The 26,448-nt window shown below is 38.1% G+C and overlaps 2 protein-coding genes across 7 annotated transcripts in view; both read left to right on the top strand.

Moving 5' to 3' along the window:
* Positions 1-13,972, top strand: part of LOC138843393 (UDP-glucuronosyltransferase 2B13-like) — a 28,883-nt gene extending 14,911 nt beyond the window's left edge. For 2 of the 3 annotated variants that reach the window (XM_070047219.1, XM_070047220.1), the window contains exons 2-7: positions 3,606-3,875; positions 4,471-4,619; positions 7,666-7,797; positions 10,203-10,290; positions 11,498-11,717; positions 13,525-13,972. In XM_070047219.1, the coding sequence (XP_069903320.1) occupies positions 3,606-3,875; positions 4,471-4,619; positions 7,666-7,797; positions 10,203-10,290; positions 11,498-11,717; positions 13,525-13,804 (1,139 nt within the window). In that variant the 3' untranslated portion in view covers positions 13,805-13,972. Of the gene's footprint in view, positions 1-3,099; positions 3,876-4,470; positions 4,620-7,665; positions 7,798-10,202; positions 10,291-11,497; positions 11,718-13,524 lie in introns of those variants that run through there. The other variant, XM_070047218.1, reaches the window with a different exon arrangement.
* A 2,212-nt stretch (positions 13,973-16,184) lies between these two features.
* LOC138843074 (UDP-glucuronosyltransferase 2B13-like) overlaps positions 16,185-26,448 on the top strand; it is a 31,490-nt gene continuing 21,226 nt past the window's right edge. For 2 of the 4 annotated variants that reach the window (XM_070047223.1, XM_070047221.1), the window contains exons 1-2: positions 16,185-16,590; positions 17,379-17,612. In XM_070047223.1, coding sequence (XP_069903324.1) covers positions 17,570-17,612 — 43 coding nt within the window. In that variant the 5' untranslated portion in view covers positions 16,185-16,590; positions 17,379-17,569. Of the gene's footprint in view, positions 16,591-17,378; positions 17,618-26,448 lie in introns of all 4 variants that reach the window. The other 2 variants (XM_070047224.1, XM_070047225.1) reach the window with 2 other exon arrangements.

Below are 26,448 nucleotides of genomic sequence, written 5' to 3' on the forward strand. Positions count from 1 at the left end.
GGGATTAAACATGACAATAGGTCTGATCTGATTTCATCATCATTTAAAAAATCATCTATTATTTTTCACTTTATGTTTCTCTGTGGGAGCAAACTGTTGAAATCTTTACTTAATGTATGCTAAACTTATCTTCTGTATATAAAGAGAATCGAAAATGAATCTTGATGTGAATGGAAGGGGAGAGGGAGTGGGAAAGGGGAGGGTTGCGGGTGGGAGGGACGTTATGGGGGGGAAGCCATTGTAATCCATAAGCCGTACTTTGGAAATTTATATTCATTAAATGAAAGTTAAAAAAAAAAGAAAGAAATGGAGCAGCCAGGTATTTAACTCGCACCTATTTGGAGTGATAGCACTGCAGGCGGCAGCTTAACTCACTACGCCACAGAGCCAGCCCCGAAATGCTTTTAATATTTATAATCGAAGCTTGATTGTAAAGAATTCAACAAATAGTAAGAAGAAAAAGAAAAATTTCATATAGCAGTGTGAAAATCTCCATAGATGAGCTTTCAGGGGAGGCAGGAATAACTAGGGAAAAGTATTTAAAAGCACAGTCAACTAATAGCTCTCAAATTTGGACATAGAGCATATAATATTGAGAGAGAGAGAGCCAGAGAGAGAGAGAGATTCAAAGACTTGGTAAAAGCAGTGAGAGCCTGTGGTTTTTAACCCTTGCCCTGTCCCTTCTCCCCACTTTCTAGCCAAGTGTATAGTAATTTCACCGCAGGTAGATGCTGACTGGATCACCAGTGTCCTCTGCTCAACAGCTTTCAGTTTATAATTATGACATAAGTTGTACTTCCATTAGCCAGATTGAGGACAACAGTACTTGTGGCTTTCTTATAAACAGAGGTCTCCTATGTGTCAGGGTTAATTCCAGTAACTAAGAAGGGTCTCATGTTGTATCCCTTTTTTTTTTTTCATTTTCAATTATCTTTACATACAGAAAATCAATTCAGTACATACAAAGTAAATATTTCAAAAGTTTGCACCCACACAGAAACACAAAGTGTAAAGTACTAGTTGAAAACTAGTTATACCATTAATGCACATTGTACAACACATTAAGGACAAATATCCTGCATGGGGAATAAGTGCACAGTGACTCCTATTGTTCATTTAACAATTGACACTCTTGGTTATGGCGTCAGTAATCACCCTAGGCTCTTGTCATGAGTTACCAAGGCTATAGAAGCCTCTTGAGTTCGCCAACTCTGATCTAATTTAGAAAAGGTCATAGTCAAAGTGGAAGTTCTCTCCTCCCTTCAGAGAAAGGTACCTCCTTCTTTGATGACCTGTTCTTTCCACTGGGATCTCACTCACAGAGATCTTTCATTTAGATCATTTTTTCTGTTTTTGCCAGAGTGTCTTGGCTTTCCATTCCTGAAATACTCTCATGGGCTTTTCAGTCAGATCCAAATACCTTAAGGGCTGATTCTGAGATCAGAGTGCTGTTTAGGACATCTGCCATTCTATGAGTCTGCTGTGTATCTGCTTCCCATGTTGTATTGTTCTCTCCTTTTTAAATCTCTCAGTATTAGCAGGCACTACTCTTGTTTATGTGATCTCTTTGACTCTTAATCCTATAATTATGATCAGTTATGAACTGAAACTGATCACTTTCACTAGTTGTATTCTTAACATAGATGTTCTATTCAAGCACTGCATTCTGAGAATCCAACTCCCAAATAATCATTGCACAGCTCACTCAAACATTGAAGCTTCTATGATAAGAGAAGCAACCTAAGAAAAGAGGTTTCAGGGGGCCCATGCCGTGGCACAGTAGGCTAATCCGCCTGCAGTGCCAGCATCCCATATGGGCGCTGGTTCTATTCTCAGCTGCTCCTCTTCCAATCCACCTCTCTGCTGTGATCTGGGAAAGCAGTAGAAGAGGAAGACCCAAGGGCTTGGGCCCCTGCACCCTCATGGGAGACTGGAAGAAACACTTGGCCCCTGGCTTCAGATCGGCTCAGTTCTGGCCTTGCGGCCCTTTGGGGAGTGAACCAATGGAAGGAAGACCTCTCTGCCTCTCCCTTTCACTGTCTGTAACTCTAGCTCTCAAATAAATAAAAAAAAAAAATCTTTATAAAAAAAAGAAAAGAAAACAGGTTGCAGACTTACTCATCAGGCAGGGAGGTCACTGACAGAGAGGTGCGTCAGTGTTTCCACCTCAAATGCTGTAGTATTTCACTAACATGAAATTCCGGCAACAGCAAATCTCTAGAAACAGAAAGTAGATGAGTACTTGTTATGACTGTAGGAATCAGACATTGGAAGGGGAAGCACAAAGGATAAAGGGTATTGGGTTTCTCTTTAGGAGTTATGAAAAGCCCAAAAATTGATTAGTGATTGTGTTTACATATTTATATGAGAATACCATGAAACACTGAATTATACACATTACTTTAGCAAAATGGATGCATGTGTATTATCAGATTCTACCCAAAAAATGCCCTGAACCAGGCTAAGAAACATTATCATGTTCTGTGTCACAGAGACTGCAGATGCAAATCACCTCTCACTTGCTGCTGCTAGGGTCACTGCTCTAAAATCTCTTACATAACCCAACAGCCTTACACAAGCATGTCAGAGAATATGAGAGAGGTGGCAGCACTTAATCATAAAAGAGACTCCAGGGGTCACCAGTGAAGCACAACTGATAAGCCGCTGTCCGCAACACTGGCATAAGTTCAAGTGACAGAAGTTCAAGTCCTATCTGATCCATTTCTGATCGAACTCCCAATAATGTCCTGGGAAGGCATAGAAAGATTGCATGAGTATTTTAGGGCCTTGTTGCTCAAATAGGAAACCCAAGGAATTCCACAGTCTCATGGCTTCAGCTTGGACTTAGTCCTCAGTAATGAACATTAAAGGAGTAAACTGGTGGATGGAAGGTGTCTTTCTCTATTTTTCCCTCTCTCTGTAAGTCCTTAAAAATGTGGGGGAGTCTCTAAACACACTGATATACACAGAAGGTCATCTACCTTAACTTTTTCCAAATGCCATTTCAGTGTACAGATCTGATTGAGATATATTTACTATGACTAATTCAGGTTATATTTTAACTACATGATGAATTTCCTCATGGATTCAAGTTTGACTAGCTAAGAAAGGAACAGCAATTGGAGAGGAAGCACTGCACTTCACCAGGATGTCTGTGAAATGCATTTCAATTCTACTGCTGCTGCTACAGCTGAGCTGCTGCTTCAGCTCTGGGAGTTGTGGGAAGGTGCTGGTGTGGCCTATGGAATTCAGTCACTGGATGAATATGAAGACAATCCTAGATGCACTTGTCCAGCAAGGCCATGAAGTCACTGTCCTGAGATCTTCAGCTTCTATTGTAATTGGTTCAAACAATGAATCGGGAATTAAATTTGAAACTTTCCATACATCCTACAGTAAAGATGATATCGAGAATTTTTTCATGGATTGGTTCTATAAAATGATATATAATGTGTCAATAGATAGTTACTGGGAAACATTTTCATTAACGAAAATGGTTGTTTTAAAATATTCTGACATTTGTGAAGACATTTGTAAAGAAGTCATTTTGAACAAGAAACTCATGACAAAGCTGCAGGAATCAAGATTTGATGTTGTTCTTGCAGATCCTGTTAGTCCTGGTGGTGAGCTGCTGGCTGAGCTACTTAAAATACCCCTCGTGTACAGTCTTCGTGGCTTTTTTGGCTACATGTTGCAAAAGCATGGTGGACGACTCTTACTGCCTCCTTCCTATGTACCTGTTATGATGTCTGGTCTAGGCAGTCAAATGACATTCATGGAGAGGGTACAAAATCTGCTCTGCGTGCTTTACTTTGACTTTTGGTTCCCAAAATTTAACGAGAAGCGATGGAATCGATTTTACAGTGAAGTACTGGGTAAGTCATCTTTTTAATTGATCCTAACTTTTGTGACTTTGAATGTGAGCTTGTATGAATGCAAAATCAAAGGAATTCATCTTTTATAGGTAAAATAATGAAATAAAAATATAAAAAGATTTGTCATTCTCACAAATGTAATGCAATGGCGTTTACATCACAGGGTCAGTTTAAGCCAATGGACCATCACTAGATTAGGGTGTTCCAGGGCGGCATACAACCACAAATAGAAATACGGAGGATTTCACCAAGCTTTTCCATGCCTATTTTACTCTACATTTTCCATGTTTGATTCTATAGTGCTCTATTTTAATGGTTACTTATGATTATGAGCCTATTGAGGTGAGATTCTATGTTTATTATTCCCTGGTATTGTCACACACACACACACACACACACACACACATATAATGTGAACCATGCATAAATTTTACATGTAAATTATACGATGCCTATAGAACATATTCGGTTTCACACTGTGTACTTTACACATCATTCACTGCATAATTCCAACGCCTTTCAGAATTTGACATAATGTACTTCACATCACATTTCCCTCACTACTCTCCCTCTTCTTTCTTTTTCTCACATTCAGGAAGACCTGTTACGTTCTTGGAGCTAATGGGGAAAGCTGACATGTGGCTCATTCGAAGCTACTGGGACTTGGAGTTTCCTCGGCCACTTTTACCAAACTTTGATTTCATCGGAGGGCTCCACTGCAAACCTGCCAAACCTCTGCCTCAGGTAAGTAAGTTCCTGTGTGCTATATTTGGTTCGCTTCGTATTTTACGTGGAAATGACTCTGCATTCTTCATTTACAACATTTGATTCAAATGGAGAGTTATAGGAAGTGGTGTGAAAATCCTTCCAGGGGGAAATTCACATGAGAGGACTTAAAAGTTCATGGAAATTTGAATAAGAAGCCAATGTACACTTTCCATGAACAATTTAAAAAGTGCTTGTATTTCAACACCATCACAAGTATCCAGAGTTCACCTTCATTACAGAGTAAAATGCAAAATCTGGGAGACTTTGAGACAAGACTCTGTTAAATTAAGGTCTTCATTATTCAACACATAAGAAAATACAAGTCACTTTTTTGATGTATAATCAAGAAGTGACTAGATATAACATAAGCATGTGTTGGACATATACAGAAACAAGGTAGACACAGTGCCTGCTCTCCTCCATCTCCTTTAGATCCTTTTAGGATACACTATGGGCAAATGATTAAACTTCAGTGGAAATGTTTATAATGGAAAGAAGGAAAATGCTGGGAGAATATCTAGTAAGGATCATAAGAGATGTCCAGGAGCCACTGATAAAGGTGAAATATGAAGTATGTGCAGGAATAGGTGTAGAGAAGAGGGAAAAAGAAATATACAAAAAAGGGCATTTTTTAAAGATTTATTGATTTCAAAGTCAAAATTACAAAGAGAGGGGCAGAAACACACACACACATACAGAGTGAGATGCAGCGATCTTTAATCCACTGGTTCATATTCCTATTTGTTGTTGTTGTTGACAAGTAGTGATGTTTCCCATCTCTATCTGTGCAGTTCTTGAAAAAAATTATTTTTAAACTTTTATTTAATGAATATAAATTTCCAAAGTACAGAATATGGATTACAATGGCTTCCCCCCCCCATAACGTCCCTCCCACCTGCAACCCTCCCCTTTCCCACTCCCTCTCCCCTTCCATTCACATCAAGATTCACTTTCGTTTCTCTTTATATACAGAAGATCAGTTTAGCATACATTAAGTAAAGATTTCAAGAGTTTGCTCCCACAAAAAAACATAAAGTGAAAAATACTGTTTGAGTACTAGTTATAGCATTAGATCTCAATGTACAGCACACTAAGGACAAAGATCCTACATGAGGAGTATGTGCACAGTGACTCCTGTTGTTGACTTAACAAATCGACACTCTTGTTTATGGCATCAGTAATCACCCGAGGCTCTTGTTATGAGCTGCCAGGGCTATGGAAGCCCCCTGAGTTCACTGACTCTGATCATATTTAGACAAGGCCATGGTCAAAGTGGAAGTTCTTTCCTCCCTTCAGAGAAAGGTACCTCCTTCTTTGATGACCCATTCTTTCCACTGAGATCTCACTCGTGGAGATCTTTCATTTAGGTTTTTCTTTTTTTCCAGAGTGTCTTGGCTTTCCATGCCTGAAATACTCTCATGGGCTTTTCAGCCGGATCTGCTTGCCTTAAGGGCTGATTATGAGGCCAGAGTGCTGTTAGGATATTTGCCATTCTATGGGTCTGCTGTGTATCTCACTTCCCATGTTGGATCATTCTCTCCCTTTTTGATTCTATCAGCTAGTATTTGCAGACACTATTCTTGTTTATGTGATCCCTTTGGTTCTTAGTCCTATCATTATGATCAATTGTGAACAGAAATTGATCACTGGGACTAGTGAGATGGCATTGGTGCATGCCACCTTGATGGGATTGAATTGGAATCCCTTGGTATGTTTCTAACTCTACTGTTTGAGGTAAGTCAGCTTGAGCATGTCCCGAATTGCACATCTCTTCCCTCTCTTATTCCCACTCTTATATTTTGAAAGGTTTAAAATTGTACAAGACTTTCTTCAAAAAAATAATTGATGTGAGTCTAGTAAATGCATGGATTATTCACAAAGTTGTGAAAAAGACAGGAAAGATTTCTTAAATGTGTTAGATTTAAAAAGAAAAAACTGCTTAACATACCTAAAATTATTTAAATCAGGACATTTCAAGAGGAAGAAAGTATAAATTGCTTGGACCCATTACTGTTTAAGATGATTTGACATAAGAACTCATATTATTCAAAATTAGTAAGACCAATGACACTGTCCAAACAAGCTGTGTCACATGAATCCAACAACATATTGCCATAAATGTGATGGAATGCTTTCTTAAAGTATTTTGCATCTTTGCACTGAAAATAATTGTACTTATAATGAAAATTATTTATTTGCTATTATGCAATACATGAAAAGTTTCATATTTGTCCAATGTCCTATTTATAAAGTGAACTACATATGAGACATTGTTGTATTGTCTTTTCACAATTATTTTTATTCTTAATAATAATAAAAGATATAACTCTCAATTATGGTTTCCAACATTTTTAATGCACCAGTGTCAATTCTGTTCAAATAATTGCAGAATTCAGGTTCTCAAACTTCATGGATTTAGTTGCATAAACAATATTGGAAACCAAGTACAGAATTGTGAAACTTAATTACATATTCTGTTAAAGCATCTGTTTCCCCTACCAACTTGCTTTTTATTAATTATCATAAACTCATATAATCTCTGTCCTTTTGTGAGACAGAAGAGAGAAATTTAACAAATAACATAGAATAACTTAAAAGTATACACTTTGGTTTTATAAGACATAAAAGGAACTAGTAAGTGCCAGATCAGTATCTGTAGCATTTATTTATAAGAATACATTTTTAGTAACCTAAACTGAATATTAAGGAATGATTAAAATTTATATATATATGCAACACATACTTATCACACCATTATAAATTGTTCTACCAAAGAACTTTTAATAACACTAAATCAGCTAAAATAGAAGGGTTAGTTGCAAACAGAAGAACAAAGAAAATAAAAATATCACATATTTTCTGTAAAATGCAAGATGAATATAAATTAGGATTTCAGTGCTCTAAATACATATCACATAATGTCCATAGGGCACGAAGTTTTAGTTTGGGAAGAGAAAGGGTTTTGAGACCCTGATAACCAACAATGCTGCTCTTTATGACAGACCCAATTTTCTCTTCACAGGAGATGGAAGACTTTGTGCAGAGCTCTGGAGAAGAGGGAGTGGTGGTGTTTTCCCTGGGGTCCATGATCAGTAACCTGACTGAAGAAAGGGCCAATGTGATTGCATCAGCTCTTGCCCAGCTGCCACAAAAGGTCAGAAATGTGCCCTAAGGGCAGGCAACCGCTGAATGAGCCTGCTAAACTCTGCAAAGTGTCTCATTACACATATTCCTATGTGAAGTGGAGATACTTATGATATCTTTAATTTTCTTCAGACATCAGTTAAACTCTTCCTGACATGTGCAAAAATAGCACAGAGTATATTTCATTGTAGATAACTTTGACATTGACATTTTGATCAGAAATGTACCTAACAGGTGACTCGTGAAACCTTGGAATACTCAATCATTTAGCAGGCAGATAAAGAGAAATCACTGAATTCTACCCTGCTGTTGACTTCTTTGCCTTGTGGGATTGTGAAGCCACTGTGTACACTAAAGCTGTATTCAGACAGAAGCTGAGTTTTCATTACTGACTGCACTACCTCAATAACATTAGGGGAATACTGAAACATATCTTAAGAGCATTATAAAGTTTAGGATTCTCATATAATCCATGCCCCTTTACTTTCCCTAATTTGTATGTAGGGGTATTTAAGATACTAATCAGGAGCCTATTCAGAGAACAAAAGTCCAGAGCTCACCAAACATGAACCCAGCTATGCACTCATCTAAGTAGATTTAGAGAAACAGAAAAATTAATCTGCCCCTCACTACTGGACCCTAGGAGTGGCTTCGCAGAAAGATATGAGCGAAAAATTGGAGATGGGTCCTGTTCTGAAGGCACCTGCTATACTTTATAAAAACATCACTCCACGCAGTGCGCCGGCCGCGGCGCGCCGGCCGAGGCGGCCATTGGAGGGTGAACCAACGGCAAAGGAAGACCTTTCTCTCTGTCTCTCTCTCTCATTGTCCACTCTGCCTGTCAAAAAAAAAAAAATCACTCCACTGGGCTGTGATCCTAACTCATGAGTGCAATTCCTCTGGATTGAGGATGGAGATGGCAGTACAAGAAGGAATCATTTCAAAGTGAGCCTGACACGTGATGGAGTTCCGATGTCCCCTTCTATAAGCAATAGTAGGAACTACATTTCTGATATATACAAGACACCTTTGAACTCTTGGTATTCAGCAACTACTTTTTAGCTTTCTAGCTGATAAAACCCTCTAGTAACTCCCCATGTTAATATCACAAAGAGAATCAGAAATTACTTTACCTCTCCTAAAGCAAATAGAAATGGTACACTCCAGTTTATGAGGATAAATTCAGATTTCTAACATCAGTACCTTATTTTGGTAGCTGACATGGAAATGATCTGGCTATAGTAGTAATCAGCATTAACAGCTGTCAATGCTTTCAATACATCGTGGAAAACCTAATAGTCAGTTAAATAAAATTTAGCGTTATCACAATAATGGACATTTTCAGACACTGTATGCTTATGAACTGACTCTTTCTTCCTATATTAAAAGAAATTCCAATTCTAGCAGTAGTGATGCTATTAGGGTTTCATTTCAAAATGTATCTTGAAATTTTTTATAACAAATTAAATGTAGTTCCTCAGTGCCAACCTATTTTATTTCTCAAATTAAAAGATGACAAATTCTCTGGGCCGGAGCGATTGTGTAGCTGGTAGGGCCACTACCTGCAATGCCAGAATCCCGTGTTGGCTTTGCTTTGGGTCTTGGCTGCTCCACTTCTGCTCTGGTTCCCTGCTGTGAGCTGGGAGGGTGATGAAGAATGGCCCAGGTCCTTGGATTCGTCCACCTGTGTGGGAGACATGGAGGAAGCTCCTGGCTCCTGGCTTAGGATCGACTCAGCTCTGACCATTGCACTTATCTGGGGAGTGTACCAGTGGCTTAAAGACCTCTCTCTCTCTCTCTTTCTCTCTCTCTCTCTCTGCCTCTTCCCCTCTGTAATTCTGCTTTACAAATACATGAATAAATGTTTAAAAAAAATGACAGATTCTCATAAAACAACTTATGGAACAGTGGATGCAAATAAACCCTTGTTTCCATTTTTTAAATATAAAAATGTTAATAGATTTGGAAGACGAGTCTCACATTTTGAACACAAATACATGTACAAACAAACATACATGCACATATCTATATATTTGTGTATCTATATAGATTTACAGATATATAGATATAGTTAATGCAGATCACAAGTAAACTGGTAATGAGATATTCTTCTTTCATTTGAATGAAGACCACCTAATAATTTCTTAAATACTTAAATTATCACACGTCATCATACTTGGCTTAGATCCTATATGTGACACACCATGAATACATTCCAAATCTGATTGAATGCAACAAGAGTACAGGAGACATGAAGGCTTCATCTTTTAATTCTCATTATTTAAATTCTCTTGCCCTCTTTTCTTTGTCATTCCAATCCAAGGTATTTAAGAGTGATCTCTCAACCTCCTTAGAATTTTGACATGCCATAATTAGAAATCCAATTCATGAAATTGCTATTACTTTACCAAACAGGTTCTTTGGCGATTTGAAGGCAAGAAACCAGACATGTTAGGATCCAACACTCGGCTCTATAAGTGGATCCCCCAGAATGACCTTCTTGGTAAGACTCTGGAGAACAGACACTGAAAACACTAGTAACAGTCGATCAAGATGGGAGTAGTAAGACTTTGTTATTGAAAACCTAAAGAATCAAGCCAAATGGCTTTGCAATCCTTGCCCAGTCCTAGGGTAAATGCAATGAATTATAACAGTTGGCACTTTATGATTACAAAATTTGTAGGCCCAGAATCAAAGTATCCTTATTTTCAGTGTATGTACCTCTCAGAGAGAATTTCTCAGTAATTTCCAGGGGGGAAGGCGTTTCACTGAAGGGTTCAGATGCTTTTGGGACACATGCCTCCTATACTGGAGTTCCTGGATTCAAGTTCCAGTTCCAATTCTGATGCCCACTTCCTGCTGACTCACCCTAGATGAAGAAGGCAGCAGCTAATGGCTAAAATATTTGAGTCACTGGCAGCCACACAGGAGTCCTGGATTGAGTCCCAGCTCCTGGCTTCGGCCTGGCCCATTCCCAGCTGTTTGGTGCATTTGATGAATGAACCATAGTAAGAAGATCTCTTTCTCTCTTTGTTGCTCTAAGGACTTCCCTTGCACTGTGTGTGTAAGTGTATGTGTGTATGTGTGTGTCTAGTGCTTGATCTGTTTCTTACAAACATATTAATTAAATAATAATAATCTCTTGGCTTGTCAGATTGAATCCTAATTCAAACATTATATTTGTCATCTGCCTTTTCCCTAATATAGAAATTTACAAATACCACCAAAAACAATACCCTTCTGTTATTATGCAGAATTCTATGTTTTCTGTGGGAAACATCAACAGCCTTTAAAATAAAGTAATAAGGAATTTCAAGATAGAGAATGGGCAACCTTCTACAACCTATAAATCACATTTAGTGATGGCATGGTTTCTTGGAGAGAGCATGTTCTAACAGGCACTTGACCTTTTATTTTGACACATATACAGTTCCTTTTTTCCAGAATGTACTCTTTCATACCCATTTGGCAATCTTGCATACAGTACAAGCCTCATGTCACACACCACCTCTTCCACGTGACCTTCCTTTACCTCCCCAGTGCACTTAGGTGCCTCTATCTCTTGATCTAAAAGCTATTTAAATGCAGTTTCATGGACATCGATACTGTGTTTTTAGTGTACACTGTGCTTTTAGTGCCTCATATTATATGTTCTCATTTCATTTGTAAGATTTATAATTAATAATTTTCTAAAAATCACTCAATCCCAGGTCATCCAAAAACCAAGGCTTTTATAACTCATGGTGGAGCCAATGGTGTCTTCGAGGCAATTTACCATGGCATTCCCATGGTGGGCCTTCCTTTGTTTGGAGATCAACTTGATAACATTGTCTACATGAAGGCCAAGGGAGCAGCTGTTAAGTTGAACTTGAAAACAATGTCCAGTGCAGATTTGCTCAATGCCTTGAAGACAGTCATTAATGACCCTTCGTGAGTATTACTGTTTCTTTAAAATTACACAGTGTTTTTAGATCAATTTTCAGTGGAGGAACAAGGACTCAATTCTAATTTAGAATATGAACATCAGATTGAGTACAGATTTGCTTAATGCTAGAGGATAATCATCAATAATTCACTGGGAGTGTCACTGTATCTTCTTGTGATGGATATATAGAATGATTTTCAGAGGCTTAATAACAGTGCACAGATTTTGAATTAGCCAATGATTGAAATGTGGAGCATCAATGAAGAAGGTTAACAGAGGATGACAAGGAAAAGAGTTGCAGCCAGGAAGCAGGAATGTTATAATTGTGCAAACTTACGTTCTGCAAATTATAATTTTCTTTCAGCATAAGAACTCTTAAAATTTTGTGTCAAGATCAATTTTGTTGTGTTGGTTCAAGATATAATGCCTGATATGTGGAATACATATTAATAATAAACAATGGTACTATAGTGTACCAGTATATGTGCCATTATTTCACATATATATTCATATAGTTGTGTTTTAAAAATTATTCTGATTTGTTTTCAGTAAATCTGCATGGAACTGTCAATCAATATTTCCAGTGACATTCCAAGGTTCTCAAATTTTCTATTCTAATGCTGCAGTGCTGTCACGGATAGATAGTAGCAACTAAGATTTTCAAGTTTACTCAGTTAAAACGTCCTGAACAAAAAGGAGATATTTCTTTTCCATATGGGGATATTCTTAGGTCTATGGCTGTGGTTATTACTGTCTTACCTGGAAGATTATAAAATAAAGATTTAACTGATTTGCAATACAGAAGATGGAATATCCTTTTTTTTAAAGTAGAGATATTTTCTTCCAACATTATTTCATCTAAAAATAAAAACTGGGATCACAGAAATTTGAAAAAAAGGCAAGAAAATGTCAGTGAGAGTCAGGATTCAAAGAAAGGCAATATGTTTTCATACTTTCATGGCTTTAATCATAACTTCATTCATCAAAGATTAACTTTTTTTTTCCCAGGCAGAGTTAGGCAGTGAGAGAGAGAGACAGAGAGAAAGGTCTTCCTTCCATTGGTTCACTCCCCTAATGGCCTCGACAGTCAGCAATGTGCCGAGCAAAACCAGGAGCCGGATACTTTCTCCAGGTCTCCCATGCTGGTGCAGGGACCCAAGTACTTGTGCCATCCTCCGCTGCCCTCCCGAGCCACATCAGAGAGCTGAACTAGAAGAGGAGCAATTAGAACTAGTACTCAGTGCCCCAACCTGGACTGGAACCCATGGTGCTAGCGCTGCAGGCAGAAGATTAGCCTAGTGAGTCGCGGCGCCGGCCAATGATTAACACTTAAACACTATACCAGCTCCTGGTTAATACTAACTACTTATCAACATTGTACATACATTTACCTAACCAATATGACGGACCAGCAGCCTATATTTAAAATTTTGAACTATTTTGAACATTGTATGTCAGGTCCATTCACAATTGCTTACTGAATAATGCCAGCTCCACATCTCAAATAGTTTTGTTGTTGGTTTTGCTTGTTTTGCTTTCACTAGCTTCCCTTTATCCAGAAGACGTAACTAATTTCAAATTCTAGACTGAGATGTTAGAAATCCTGGATCTTTCCAAACCTCTCTCCACATCTTGACATTTTATGTATCCAACAAATTCCAACTTATAGACATAATGTCTCTATAAATCACTTCTGAAGAGATAATTTTCTTCTACATTTTCATGACACTCATCTTTCCCATCTACATGAAAAGTATAGACTCACAATTCCTAGTTCACTCTATAAGATGATGTCCATTAATTTTCCTTCAGCTATAAGGAGAACGCCATGACGTTATCAAGAATTCACCACGATCAGCCCATGAAGCCGCTGGACCGAGCAGTCTTCTGGATCGAGTACGTCATGCGCCACAAAGGAGCCAAACATCTCCGGGTTGCAGCCCATGACCTCACCTGGTACCAGTACCACTCTCTGGATGTGATTGGGTTCCTGCTGGCCTGTGTGGCAATCACTACTTACCTTATCGTGAAATGTTGCCTTCTTGTTTATCGATATGTTCTTGGGGCAGGAAAGAAGAAAAAGAGGGATTAGAGCTTGTTCATGTCTAAGGCTGTTAATTTACCAGAGTTGAAATCATTCCTTTGATATCAAAGACTATGTATCATTGTGTGGAAGATGGTCCTTCTCATTTGGTCAGACCTGTGTCTTCCTGATTTTTCCAGATGTTTTATTCTTGATTAAACCTTTAGAAACACACAACTCAAATTGCACAGATCCTCAAGTAATACTACTTTAATCACAGCACTGAAAAATGAGACTCACTGACACTTTAACCTGGTGGTGGTTGAGGAGTGAAGCCTGAGGTGTTCATGTGTATTTCCAGAAACATCATCTATTGAATACAATACAATCAAGTAGAACATTTGTATCCAAACCAAAGAAAACCAGAGCCAGATCCTTGTAAAGGGGGGTACACAGATTTTACCAAGATTTCCATGAATCTAAGAGAGATTCCAGGATAAACTGACCTGAACTTTAACTAACTCAAAGTGACTGTGATATTAAAAAAGATGAAAAGTGAGGGTTGAGGAAAATGAGTGTGAACCTCAAGTAAGAAAAGAATTTTATGTAAAAGGAACATTAGAGAAGAATGAAGTAGAAAATCACTAAAAATGATTATCAAGGTGTGTTAGAAAAAGTCCATTTTCAATTTGACAGAACTGTGTTTTCTTCAGCAAAAACTAAGACATGGATGACAGGTTCGCCTTAGGGATATAGCATGTGACCCAGGGCAGATGCAAGACTGAGCAACCTTGCTCAAGTCTTTTAGCATGGTGCTTGGGAAGCTCTTTTGTACTACATGGGGTTCACAGTTCACATTTCTCATAAAATACAAAACATGTCATCAAGAAAAATTCTTTTCCACTTGGAGAGCCCTAACACTTACTAACTAAATCTGTGTAATCTTGTAAATTATTTAGTTAGAAAGGTGAGATATATTTTCTACACTGTGCCTTGAAAATGCTTGAGTTACAATGTTTGCTTTATTCAATATATACAATGCTAGAGTTCCCTCCTCCTATAGGAAGATCTTCCATTACTTCGCCCTGCCTTTTCAAATCAGAAACTTCCAACTAATTTAATAACCAGGACACTGAGGATATGGAAACCAGAAGTTTTTTTTTTTTTTTAATGTAGTCTCCCCTCGCAATACATCCACATGCCATTGTGGATGGCATGAAAAACTACTTTTCATGCACACCAATTTTAAAACCTATTTTGGAGAAAGTTGTTTAAATGGAAAAATATCTCCATGTCTTGCTTTTAAACATTGTTAACCAAAATATTTGGACACAGAATGCAGATGGAAAAGTAAACAGAGAGAACAAAGAAAACAAGTGGATGATACTTTTTAGCCTGACAAGAGATATTTTTAACATACATGTAGAAGCCTGCATAAGATTTGCAAGCACTCTTCTACACAACAAAAACATTTTTAGCAATAATTGTTAATGTAACTACTTGTGATAATTATGTCCAGAATAATAAATGGACAAGTGCTTTCTTTTATTAAACTTTTCATTAAGGTTTCGTTACAAGAGGGGAAACTTATACATGTCCATTATCATGAATAATGAAGTTCTACATACTTTGCCAAAGCAAAATTCAAGTATCTTTCTATATTCTCATGAAGTAACCAATACAGATTCATTAATGATGTTGTTAAAATTGGGCTTTGTTTTAAAATCGAGTCAGATAAATAAATATATTTGAATATATATGTATATAAATATATAGTGGTGATCCAAGCAGTTTTGTCAATTTTATTTTTTGAGAAATATTTTCACATGAAGCAAACTACATAGACATAATTAGGATATATGCAGACATGATACACTTAGCAGTGGATCATAAAAATCCAATTAAACATTAAATCTTCAAAATCATAAAGTGGTTTCTATGTTTCCTGTTTCAATATTTATTGATTACTATAAAATTCAAATGTTTTAGTATTCAAACATTTTAAATAGTGATAGTCCAGTCAGATTGATAGAATCGGAAAAACAGAACTTGTACAAAATTCTTCATTTTTATTACTATCTGTGTATTTCTTGCTTATATCAAATACACTACTTAAATTATGAGCAGGCAAACTCCACAGAACCTGGAGGAATTTCAATAAATAGTGAGCTTCATCTTGCAAATGATATGTTCTTAGACTATCTCTGTCAGAGACTAATTGTATAATTATGAGATTTGTCATTTAATTTCATACAGAATACAATGCTTATTAAAGTATATGTAATACAAGTACAGTAACGAGAAGTCTTCTTTGTATATTATTAAGTATTTTACTTAATAATATTGAGTATATTCTTTAACATAAGTTCTTAGAAGCCAACAATAACGACAGACTTAAAGAGTGGAGCCTTGGAAGAGATGTGTCTTCCTGCATCTAACAATTATCAGTGACAATCTAGGGTCCTTGGTTGATGAAGTTCAACATTCATCCAGCTGACAGATACAAAATATTTACAGGGTCTAGATTCAATACCACAAAGTTATATTTGAGGCAAAGGCAAAACAAGTGAAAAAATTGGTGCAGCAAACAACAAAATCTCAAATTTCTCATTTACTAACAGCTAAGATGTAGTAGACACCTTTGCGCACTATATCGTGCTGGGATACATATGAGTAAGAGACATAGTTTTCCCGTGGTAATAAAATTCTTCAAAGGGAGAGAATACAGAGGTTCTGAAAAGCATGAACATAGAGTTAGTTCTTTGAGTGTGAAGTCACAATGCTAGTCACTTCCCTGATGTTTACATATGTAACCAGAATTGGCATAATGACATGATGCACTTTTGGAGTCAGTAGTAAGTATCTCAATCTTGGTTAGACAATGTCTATCTGTTTTAAACAGAATTCTATTCTGTTGTTTAACCCTTAGATTTTCCCTTTTCTATAATATATATACAGAAGAGAGAGAGGAATTTTAGAAGAAAACCTTGGCCACTTCCAATATGAAAACTGAAATATTCCATGAAAAAGCTCCAAAGTAAAATAATGATTAACTAGAGAAAACTGTTTTTAAGGACAACCATTAAAATTCTATAATGACTGTTCTATAAACACACAGCAAATAGAGAAGCATTTATTAGGGGAAATATAAGAAGCAGGTAAAGCCCTTGTCATTTAACTGGGGCTTGATCCTGTTAGCTTCAGTGGTGGTCCTGTTTAGCTTCAGTCCTATTGGTCAAGGGGTCTGACTCCACCTTCCCTCCCCAATCCTTGGGCAACATGGAACTAGGGAAAGTTCCATGTACTCAGGTGTCAGTGAGAGTAGAACAGGAAAGTAAATACATGACTTTGTACTGGAACTTAGTATAGCCCTGCCAGAGTAAAATAAAACACTGAGAAAAAAAGAGCAACCACTGTCTCCAGCTGAGTGACTCTGAAAGAAACTTTTAGACCCAAATTAGCACTGGCAGTAACCCTGACCCCTAATGGGATGCCCCAATGACTGTGGGTGGGGCATTCAGAACTGCCTGGCTCAAGGATAGACTCAGACCAAGCAGGGATGGACTACTTTCTTTAAGCAGCCTCCCTACCTTCATCCCAACCTCCCATTCATCTTCCTTTGTTCCAAACGTAACCTCTACAGTGGAACAGTGAGAGCACACCCACCCACTCTGGAAGCCAACCTGGATTTACAGCACCATCTTACACTGAACTACCAGCGGTGAATACAAGCTCAGAGAACAGAAAAGCCTGTTCATGTTCTAAAGACTAAATAAAGCCTATTTCTTCCAACAAGCATCAAGAACTTTAAATGGACACAAGAGCCAGGCCAAGATGGAAACCACCAGGCAGAAGCACCAAAGAATAGGAGCAAATGGTGAGGTGAGCGGGGCTCTGGGAAGCAGGTCCTCAGCCGACAGCCCTTGGAAGTCAGCATTTCGAGGAAGAGGCAGGAGATGTACACTGGGATCTCCCTGGTTCTGGGGCTGGCTTTGGGTGGATCATATTTAAAGCTTGATTTATTTCTTTGAAAGGCAGTGTTAGCTGGTGCTGAGGCTCAAAAGGCTAATCCTCTAACTGCGGCACCAGCACACCAGGTTCTAGTCCCGTAGGGGCACCGGATTCTGTCCTGGTTGCCCCTCTTCCAATCCAGCTCTCTGCTGTGGCCAGGGAGTGCAGTGGAGTATGGCCCAAGTCCTTCCCTTCCCAATGCTCCAACCCTTCCTCCCCCTCCCTCTCACATTTCAACTTTTAATTTTTACAAAGATCTATTTTCAGTATACTTCGTGATCATCTAATTATCACTACCTTAAGCAAAATAGTTCAACAAATAGTATGAAGTGAGTGAAAAAAAAACCACTCTTTCTTAGTGTGAAAGATAAGGGCTATAAAAAATCATTGAATATGAAAATATATATTTCACTCCAATACACTACATTTCATTTACTCTATCAATTATCAGATCATGAATTTGTAAATTGCTTTCAGTAGCATGGACATTTTGTTTATGTTAATTCTTCCAATTCATAAACCTGGAAGATTTTTCCATTTTTTGTGCCTTAAATTTCTTTCTTTAATGTTTTGAAATTGTCACTGCAGAGATCTTTTACTTCCTTTGTCCAATTTATTCCAAATTGTTTAAAACTTTTTTATAACTATTGTGAATGGAACTGATCTTACAAGTTCTTCTCAGCTAAGGCATTATCCATGTAAACAAAAGCTATTGGTTTTGTATATTGATTTTATTGCCTGCAACTCTACCAAATTCTCGTGTGAGTTCCAACAGAATTAGCAGAGTCTTTTAGATCCCCTATATTTAGGATCACGTCCTCTGCAAACGGGGATATTTTGACTTCCTCCTTTCCAATTTGTATCTCATTTATTTCTTTTCTTGCCTAACTGCTCTGCCTAAAACTTTCAGAACAATATTGAATATCAATGGTGAAAGTTGGCATCTTTGTCTATTTCCAGATCTTAGTGGAAATGCTTGTAGCTTTTCATAATTCAATATGATGCTGGCTGTGAGTTTGTCATGTATTGTCTTGATTGTGTTAAGGATTGTTCCTTCTATATCCAATTTGCTTAAGGTTTTTATCATGAAAAGGTGTTGCATTTTTTCAGAAGCTTCATCTGAATCTATTGATTTAACCATACAGTTTTGAGTTCTTCAGTTTGTTAATGTGATGTATCCATTTATTAGTTGGTGTGTGTTGAATCATCCCAGCATAGCAGACATAAATCCCCCTTGGTACAGGATTTAGCTAGGATAATGTTGAGGATTTTGCATGTATGTTCATCAAGGTCATTGGTTTATAATTGCTTTTATTTGTTGCATTTTTCCTATTTGAGAATTTGGTGATACTGGATTCATAAAAGAAGTTTGGGAAGATTCCCTCTCTATCAAACATTTTGACTACCTTGAAAAGAATTGGAGTTACTTCCTCATTAAAAGACTTTTTAGAATTCAGCAGTGAAGTCATCTGCTCCTGGGCTTTTCTTTGCTGGGAGGGTCCTTATTACAGGTTTAATCTTAATCTTAATTATTGTTCTACTTGGTTTTCTATATTTTCATGACTCTGTTATGTACATTGTATGTCTCCAGAAATCTCTGCATTTTTTCTGGTTTTCCAAATTGTTAGCAAATAGTTGTTATTGGTAATTTGTGATGAATCTTTATATTTCTGTAATATCCATTTTAACATGTCCGTTTTTATCTCTGATTTTATTAATTTGGGTCTTCCCTCCTTTTTTGGTTAGTTGGACCAATGGTCTACCACTTTTATTTATTTTGGTTTTAGGAAACCATTTCTTAATTTCACTGATATTTTGTATTTTTCATTTTAATGGTATATTAAATATATTCTATATTTCTTTTTTTTAAACTTTTATTTAACAAATATAAATTTCCAAAGTACAGCTTTTGGATTACATTGGTCCCCCCCCTATAACTTCACTCCCAACCGCAACCCTGCCATCTCCCGCTCCCTCTCCCATTCCATTCACATCAAGATTCATTTTCAATTCTCTTTATATACAGAAGATCAATTTAGTATATATTAAGTATAGAGTTCAACAGTTTGCACCCACATGGAAACACAAAGTGTAAAATACTGTTTGAGTACTAGTTATAGCATTAATTCACATTGGACAACACATGAAGCACAGAGATTCCACATGGAGCGTTAAGAGCACAGTGATTCCTGTTGTTGGCTTAATAATTTGACATTCTTGTTTATGGTATCAGTAATCTTCCTAGGCTCTTGTCATGAGTTGCCAAGGCTATGGAAGCCTTTTTTTTTAACTATTATTTAATGAATATAAATTTGCAAAGTACAGAATATGGATTACAATGGCTTCCCCCCCATAACGTCCCTCCAACCCGCAACCCTCCCCTTATCCACTCCCTCTCCCCTTCCATTCACATCAAGATTCATTTTCATTTCTCTTTATATACAGAAGATGAGTTTAGCATACATTAAGTAAAGATTTCAACAGTACCATGTTTCTAGTACCATTGGTTGAACTCTGTAATTAACACCCAATTGTTCTTAGGTGTTTAAATTTTAACTGAAAAGTGATCCCTGTTAGGAATTTGGAAAACATTATGTTGAGTGAAATAAGCCAATCCCAAAGGGACAAATACCACCTGTTCTCCTTGATAGGTGACAACTAACTGAGCACCAAAAAGGAAACCTGTTAAAGTGAAATGAACACTATGAGAAATGGTGACTTGATCAGCCCTCACCCTGATTGTTGATGAGCAGCTTAATCTGTTATCCCTCTTAGTATTTTTTTTGTTATTCTACTTAATACTTTTTGTTGAATACTGTAACTAATACACAATTCTTCTTAAGTGCTGAAACTTAACTGAAAAGTGTTCGCTGTTAAATATAAGAGTGGGAATAAGAGAGGGAAGAGATGTGCAATTCGGGACATGCCCAAACTGACTTGCCTCAAATGGTGGAGTTAGAAACATACCAGGGGATTCGAATTCAATCCCATCGAGGTGGCATGTACCAATGCCATTTCACTAGTCCCAGTGATCAATTTCTGTTCACAATTGATCATAATGATAGGACTAAGAACCAAAGGGATCACATAAACAAGAATAGTGTCTGCAAATACTAGCTGATAGAATCAAAAAGGGAGAGAATGATCCAACATGGGAAGTGAGATACACAGCAGACCCATAGAATGGCAAATATCCTAACAGCACTCTGGCCTCAGAATCAGCCCTTAAGGCATGCGGATCCAGCTGAAATGCCCATGAGAGTATTTCAGGCATGGAGAGCCAAGACACTCTGGGGAAAAAAAAAACTCAATGAAAGATCTCCACGAGTGAGATCCCAGTGGAAAGAATGGGTCATCAAAGAAGGAGGTACCTTTCTCTGAAGGGAGGAGAGAACTGCCACTTTGACCATGGCCTTGTCTAAATATGATCAGAGTCATTGAACTCAGGGGGCTTCCATAGCCTTGGAAGCTCATGACAAGAGCCTAGGGTGATTACTGAGGCCATAAACAAGAGTGTCAATTTGTTAAGTCAACAACAGGAGTCACACTGTGCACTTACTCCTCATGTAGGATCTTTGGCCTTAGTGTGCTGTACATTGAGATTTAATGCTATAACTAGTACTCAAACGGTATTTTTCACTTTACGTTTTTGTGTGGGAGCAAACTGTTGAAATATATTCTATATTTCTATATATTAAATATATATTATACTTAATTCATTATTTCCTCTTTTTAATGTTGGTTTTTGTTCTTGTTTTTCTAGGTTCTTCAGATGCATTATTAAATCACTTACTTAATGTGTTTCCAATTTACTGATAAAGGGACTGATTGCTATAAACAGCTTTTGTGTATCCCATAGGTTTTGATATGGTCATAATCATTCATTTCTAGGAATTTTTTGGTTGTTTTTTGATTTCTTCTATAGCCACTGTGTATTCAGGAGCATATTGTTATTCTTGATGTGTTTCCATATTTTCTGGCATTTTATAATTTTTTAACTTCCAGCTTCATGCCACTGTGGTTAGAAAAGGTATATGGAGGGCGGCGCTGTGGCTCAATAGACTAATCCTCCGCCTTGCAGCACCAGCACACCAGGTTCTAGTCCTGGTCGGGGCGCTGGATTCTGTCCCCATTGCCTATCCTCCAGGCCAGCTCTCTGCTGTGGCCGGGGAGTACAGTGGAGGATGGCCCAAGTGTCCATTTCTTTTTTTTTTAACTTTTATTTAATGAATATAAAATTCCAAAGTACAGCTTATGGATTACAATGGCTTTTTCACCCCCATAACGTCCCTCCCACCCGCAACCCTCCCCTTTCCCACTCCCTCTCCCCTTCCATTCACATCAAGATTCATTTTCGATTCTCTTTATATACAGAAGATCAGTTTAGCAAACATTAAGTAAAGATTTCAACTGTTTGCTCCCATACAGAAACATAAAGTGAAAAATACTATTTGAGTACTAGTTATAGCATTAAATCTCAATGTACAGCACACTAAGGACAAAGATCCTACATGAGGAGTAAGTGCACAGATCACTGGGACTAGTGAGATGGCATAAATAAATAAAAAGCAAACAAAGAAAAAAAACACCTTGGCCAAGAGCCCTTGGTGATTGCTGATGTCAAGTGTAATAGTGTTGATTTACTAATCAATACAGGAGCCACATATTATGTAATAAGTTTCCCCATTGGACTCCAATTTTCAGTATTTATTATTATGGGAGTTGGTGAAATTTGTTTTCACTCTGTTTATAGCAGAGAAGGGCTCTGGGTGTGGTCACTCAGAAATTGCATCCACTTTCATGATCAGTTGCCTGCTGTTCTAAGAAACTAGTTTCAAGGATCACAGAATGGAGCCAGCACCGTGGCTAACTCGGTTAGTCCTCCACCTGCGGTGCAGGCATCCCATATAGGCACTAGGTTCTAGTCTCAGTTTCTCCTCTTCCAGTCCAGCTCTCTGCTGTGGCCCAGAGGGCAGTGGAGGATGGTCCAAGTGCTTGGGCCTCTGCACCTGCATGGGAAATGAGGAAGAAGGACCTTGCTCCTGTCTTCTGATCAGTGCAGCACCAGCAGCAGCGACCATTTGGGGCATGAACCAACAGAAGTAAGACCTTTCTCTCTGTCTCTCTCTCACTGTCTGTAACTTTACCTGTCTAATAAAAAAAGGATCACATGTTGACCTGCATGCATAAGAGCAGGAACTGCTACAGCATATTCCAGGAAACAAACCACCAGCTAATATTAAGCCAGTCACTTAAAGTTTAAACTCAACACTAGATACAAGAAGTTCGAGACTGAATGACATTAGTGATTAACGGGAGGATGTCATAATAAAAATCATCTGGAATAACTCTCAAAGTACACGATGTCCTCAATCCAGCTGCTCTTCTGCCATCTGAAGGTAATGAAAACAAAGCTCATTCTAATGCAGAGAACACATAGAAGGTCTATTCTAGCAAGGCTGATCTACAAGATGAACCTCCGGAAAAATCTAGATGTGGAATGATTCACTGATGGCAGTATTTTCATGGAGAAAAGAATCAAAAGGTAGGACCGGCACTGCAGCATAGTGGGCTAAAACTCTGCCTGGAACACCGGAATCCCAAATGGGCTCCAGCTGCTCCTCCTCTGATCCAACTCTCTGCTATGGCCTGTAAAAGCAGCAGTGGATGGTCCAACTGCTTGGGCCCTACCCCCACATGGGAGACCCAGAAAAAACTCAAGGCTCCTGGATTCCAATCAGCTCAGCTCCAGCCAGCCATCTGGGGTGAACCATTGGACGGAAGACCTTTCTCTCTGTCACTGCCTGTCTCTGTAACTCTACCATTCAAAGAAATAGATAAAATATGTTTACCTTTCTTCTTTTTCTGCATATAGCTGAGAAAGAGAAAAGAGAATATTATTCACCACTTGGTAAAAACAGTATCCTATAATGTATAAAATTAATCAATGAGGATAATTTAAAACTCTATTTAGTGACTCAGAATAACAATTGGTAAAATAGTCATACTAATCTAACAGAGCAGCGATAAGATACTATATTATACTCTTAATCATTGAATAGCCTTCAGAATGCCTCAACTGATCAGGAATCCAACATAGAACCACTTGATACCCATTTTTAAACAATCTATATAATTTCTTACATATATGTGAATGAACTTATTTCAAAAAGCATTAAAGATTCCAATACTTATAAAAACCTAAATACATGCAAAGTTTATAAACACAAAAAGTTGACAAGAAAGCCTTAAAATAGCCACATTTTAAATAATTTTTACTTCTAAAAGTGAAAAAAATTTGATGTATTTCATATATGCAGATTTAAAAAGCATAGTGATATTTCCCACCTTCCCATTCATTCTCCCACCTTCCCTCTTCCTTTCTTTCTTTTAATTTTTATAATGACATGCTTTTAATTTAAAAAAAATATATTAATCTGGTCGACACCACGGCTCACTAGGCTAACCCTCCACCTGCAGCGCCAGCACATTGGGTTCTAGTCCAAGTTGGGGCACCAGATTCTGTCCCAGTTACTCCTCTTCCAGTCCAGCTCTCTGCTGTGGCCTTGGAAAGCAGTGGAGGATGGCCCAAGTCCTTGGCCCCACACCCGCATGGGAGACCAGGAGGAAGCACCTGGCTCCTGGCTTCAGATCGGTGCAGGGCGCCAGCCATAGTGGCCATTTGGGGGGTGAACCAATGGAAGGAAGGCCTTACTCTCTCTCTCTCTCTCTCTCTCTCTCTCTCTCTCTTTCAAACTCTGCCTGTCAAAAAATCTATTTATTTTGTTTGAAAATCAGAGTTACACAGAGAGAGAATGAGAAGCAGAGAGAGAGGGAGAGAGGTCTTCCATTCACTGGTTCACTCCCCAGTTGGCTGTAATGACCAGAGCTACACTGATCTGAAGCCAGGAGCCAGGAGCTTCTTCCTGGTCTCCCACACTGGTGCAGGGGCCCAAGCACTTGGGCAATCTTGTACAGGCTTCGAAGGCCATAGCAGAGCTGGATCAGAAATGGAGCAGCCGGGAGTGTGGGAAGGGGAGTGGATGTGACACAGACACCAGCAGAGACAGGAAGGACGCCCAGGGCTCCGAGTCCACACATCGGCACTGGAAGGGGAGGTGAGCTCAGTAACCAGAGACATTGGTGGGGAAACGGCAGACAGAATTTTAGAGGGAAGTGGGATTTGAAGTGGGAAAGTTCACCAGACTGACTACAGGAGAGAAGGAAAAAAAAAAAAAAAGAGATGGGGGGGTACTGATACAGACAAGTTTCTCTCTCTGCCAACTTTGAAAAGGCAAGCAAGAGACAAAGAGCAAGCCCCACTTGGGATATACATAATAAAAGGGGAGAGTTAAGCCTACAATTCAGTAGCCTAGGCAACCCAGTGGGAGTCTGCAGGAGAAACCGAGCCTGTACAGACTCTTTGAGTAGAAGCCAGAGACTGGAAGCTAAATACCATCAATTCTGCTCAGTCGTATGGTATTACTTACCTCCGGAATAAAAAATAAAATAAAATAAAATAAATAAATGAATAAATAAATAAAGAGAGATTTACCACACAAAACCTGAGGGTGTCACCTTTGCACACCCATAACCCTGAAGAACCAATCAGAGCTCTCAGGCCACACCCATCTCAAGCCTCCAAGGCTCCTCCAACAGCAGGCAGTCCACTTAACACAGACATACTATAAAAAAAAAAAAAAGAAAGAAAGAAAAACACCTCACAGTGAGGGAAAAAGAATTAACCATGCCAAGCAATAAACACAGAAATCGAGGGAACAAGATCAACGATGACATTATGATGCCTCCAAATAAACAAAAAAAACCCAAGCCAAGATTATGAAGATGATGAGATAGAAGAAATGCAAGATACGGATTTCAAAAAATTTATGATAAGAACATTTAGAAGTTTTCAAAAGCAAATCCTTGAACTACAGAAATCCTTATTGGACAGGAATGACAATCTCTCATGAAAATAAAATTTTAAGGAAGGATCAAAATGAAACACAGAAACTAGTAGAACAGGAAAGTGTGATAATGAAGAGAAATCAAAATGAAATGAAGAACTCAATAGATCAAATGACAGACACATTAGAAAGTCTAAAAAACAGAGTCAGTGAAACAGAAGAGAGAATATTGGACTTAGAAGACAGAGCACAGGAAAACATACAGTCAAACCAAAGAAAAGAAGAGGAAATTAGAAATCTAAAAAATATTGTTGGGAATCCACAGGATACTATTAAAAAAAAAAAAAAAAACATTCGGGTTCTAGGAGTTCCTGAAGGCATGAAGAGAGAGAAAGGATTAGAAAGCCTTTTTAGTGAGATACTAGCAGAGAACTTTCTGGGTTTGGAGAAGGACAGAGACATCATAGTACAGGAAGCTCATAGAACCCCCAGTAAACATGACCAAAAGAGATCCTCGCCACGACACGTTGTAATTAAACTCTCCACAGTGAAACATAAAGAAAAGATCCTAAAATGTGCAAGAGAGAAACGTCAGATTACTCTCAGAGGATCTCCAATAAGACTCACAGCTGACTTCTCATCAGAAACACTACAGGCTAGGAGGGAATGGCGAGACATAGCACAGGTGCACAGAAAGAAAAATTGCCAGCCCAGAATATTATATCCTGCAAAGCTCTCATTTGTGAATGAAGGTGAAATAAAGACCTTTCATAGCAAACAGAAATTGAAAGACTT

This window comes from Oryctolagus cuniculus, chromosome 8 (genome assembly GCF_964237555.1).
Source record: "Oryctolagus cuniculus chromosome 8, mOryCun1.1, whole genome shotgun sequence".
In the NCBI taxonomy this organism is placed as follows: Eukaryota; Metazoa; Chordata; class Mammalia; order Lagomorpha; family Leporidae; genus Oryctolagus; species Oryctolagus cuniculus.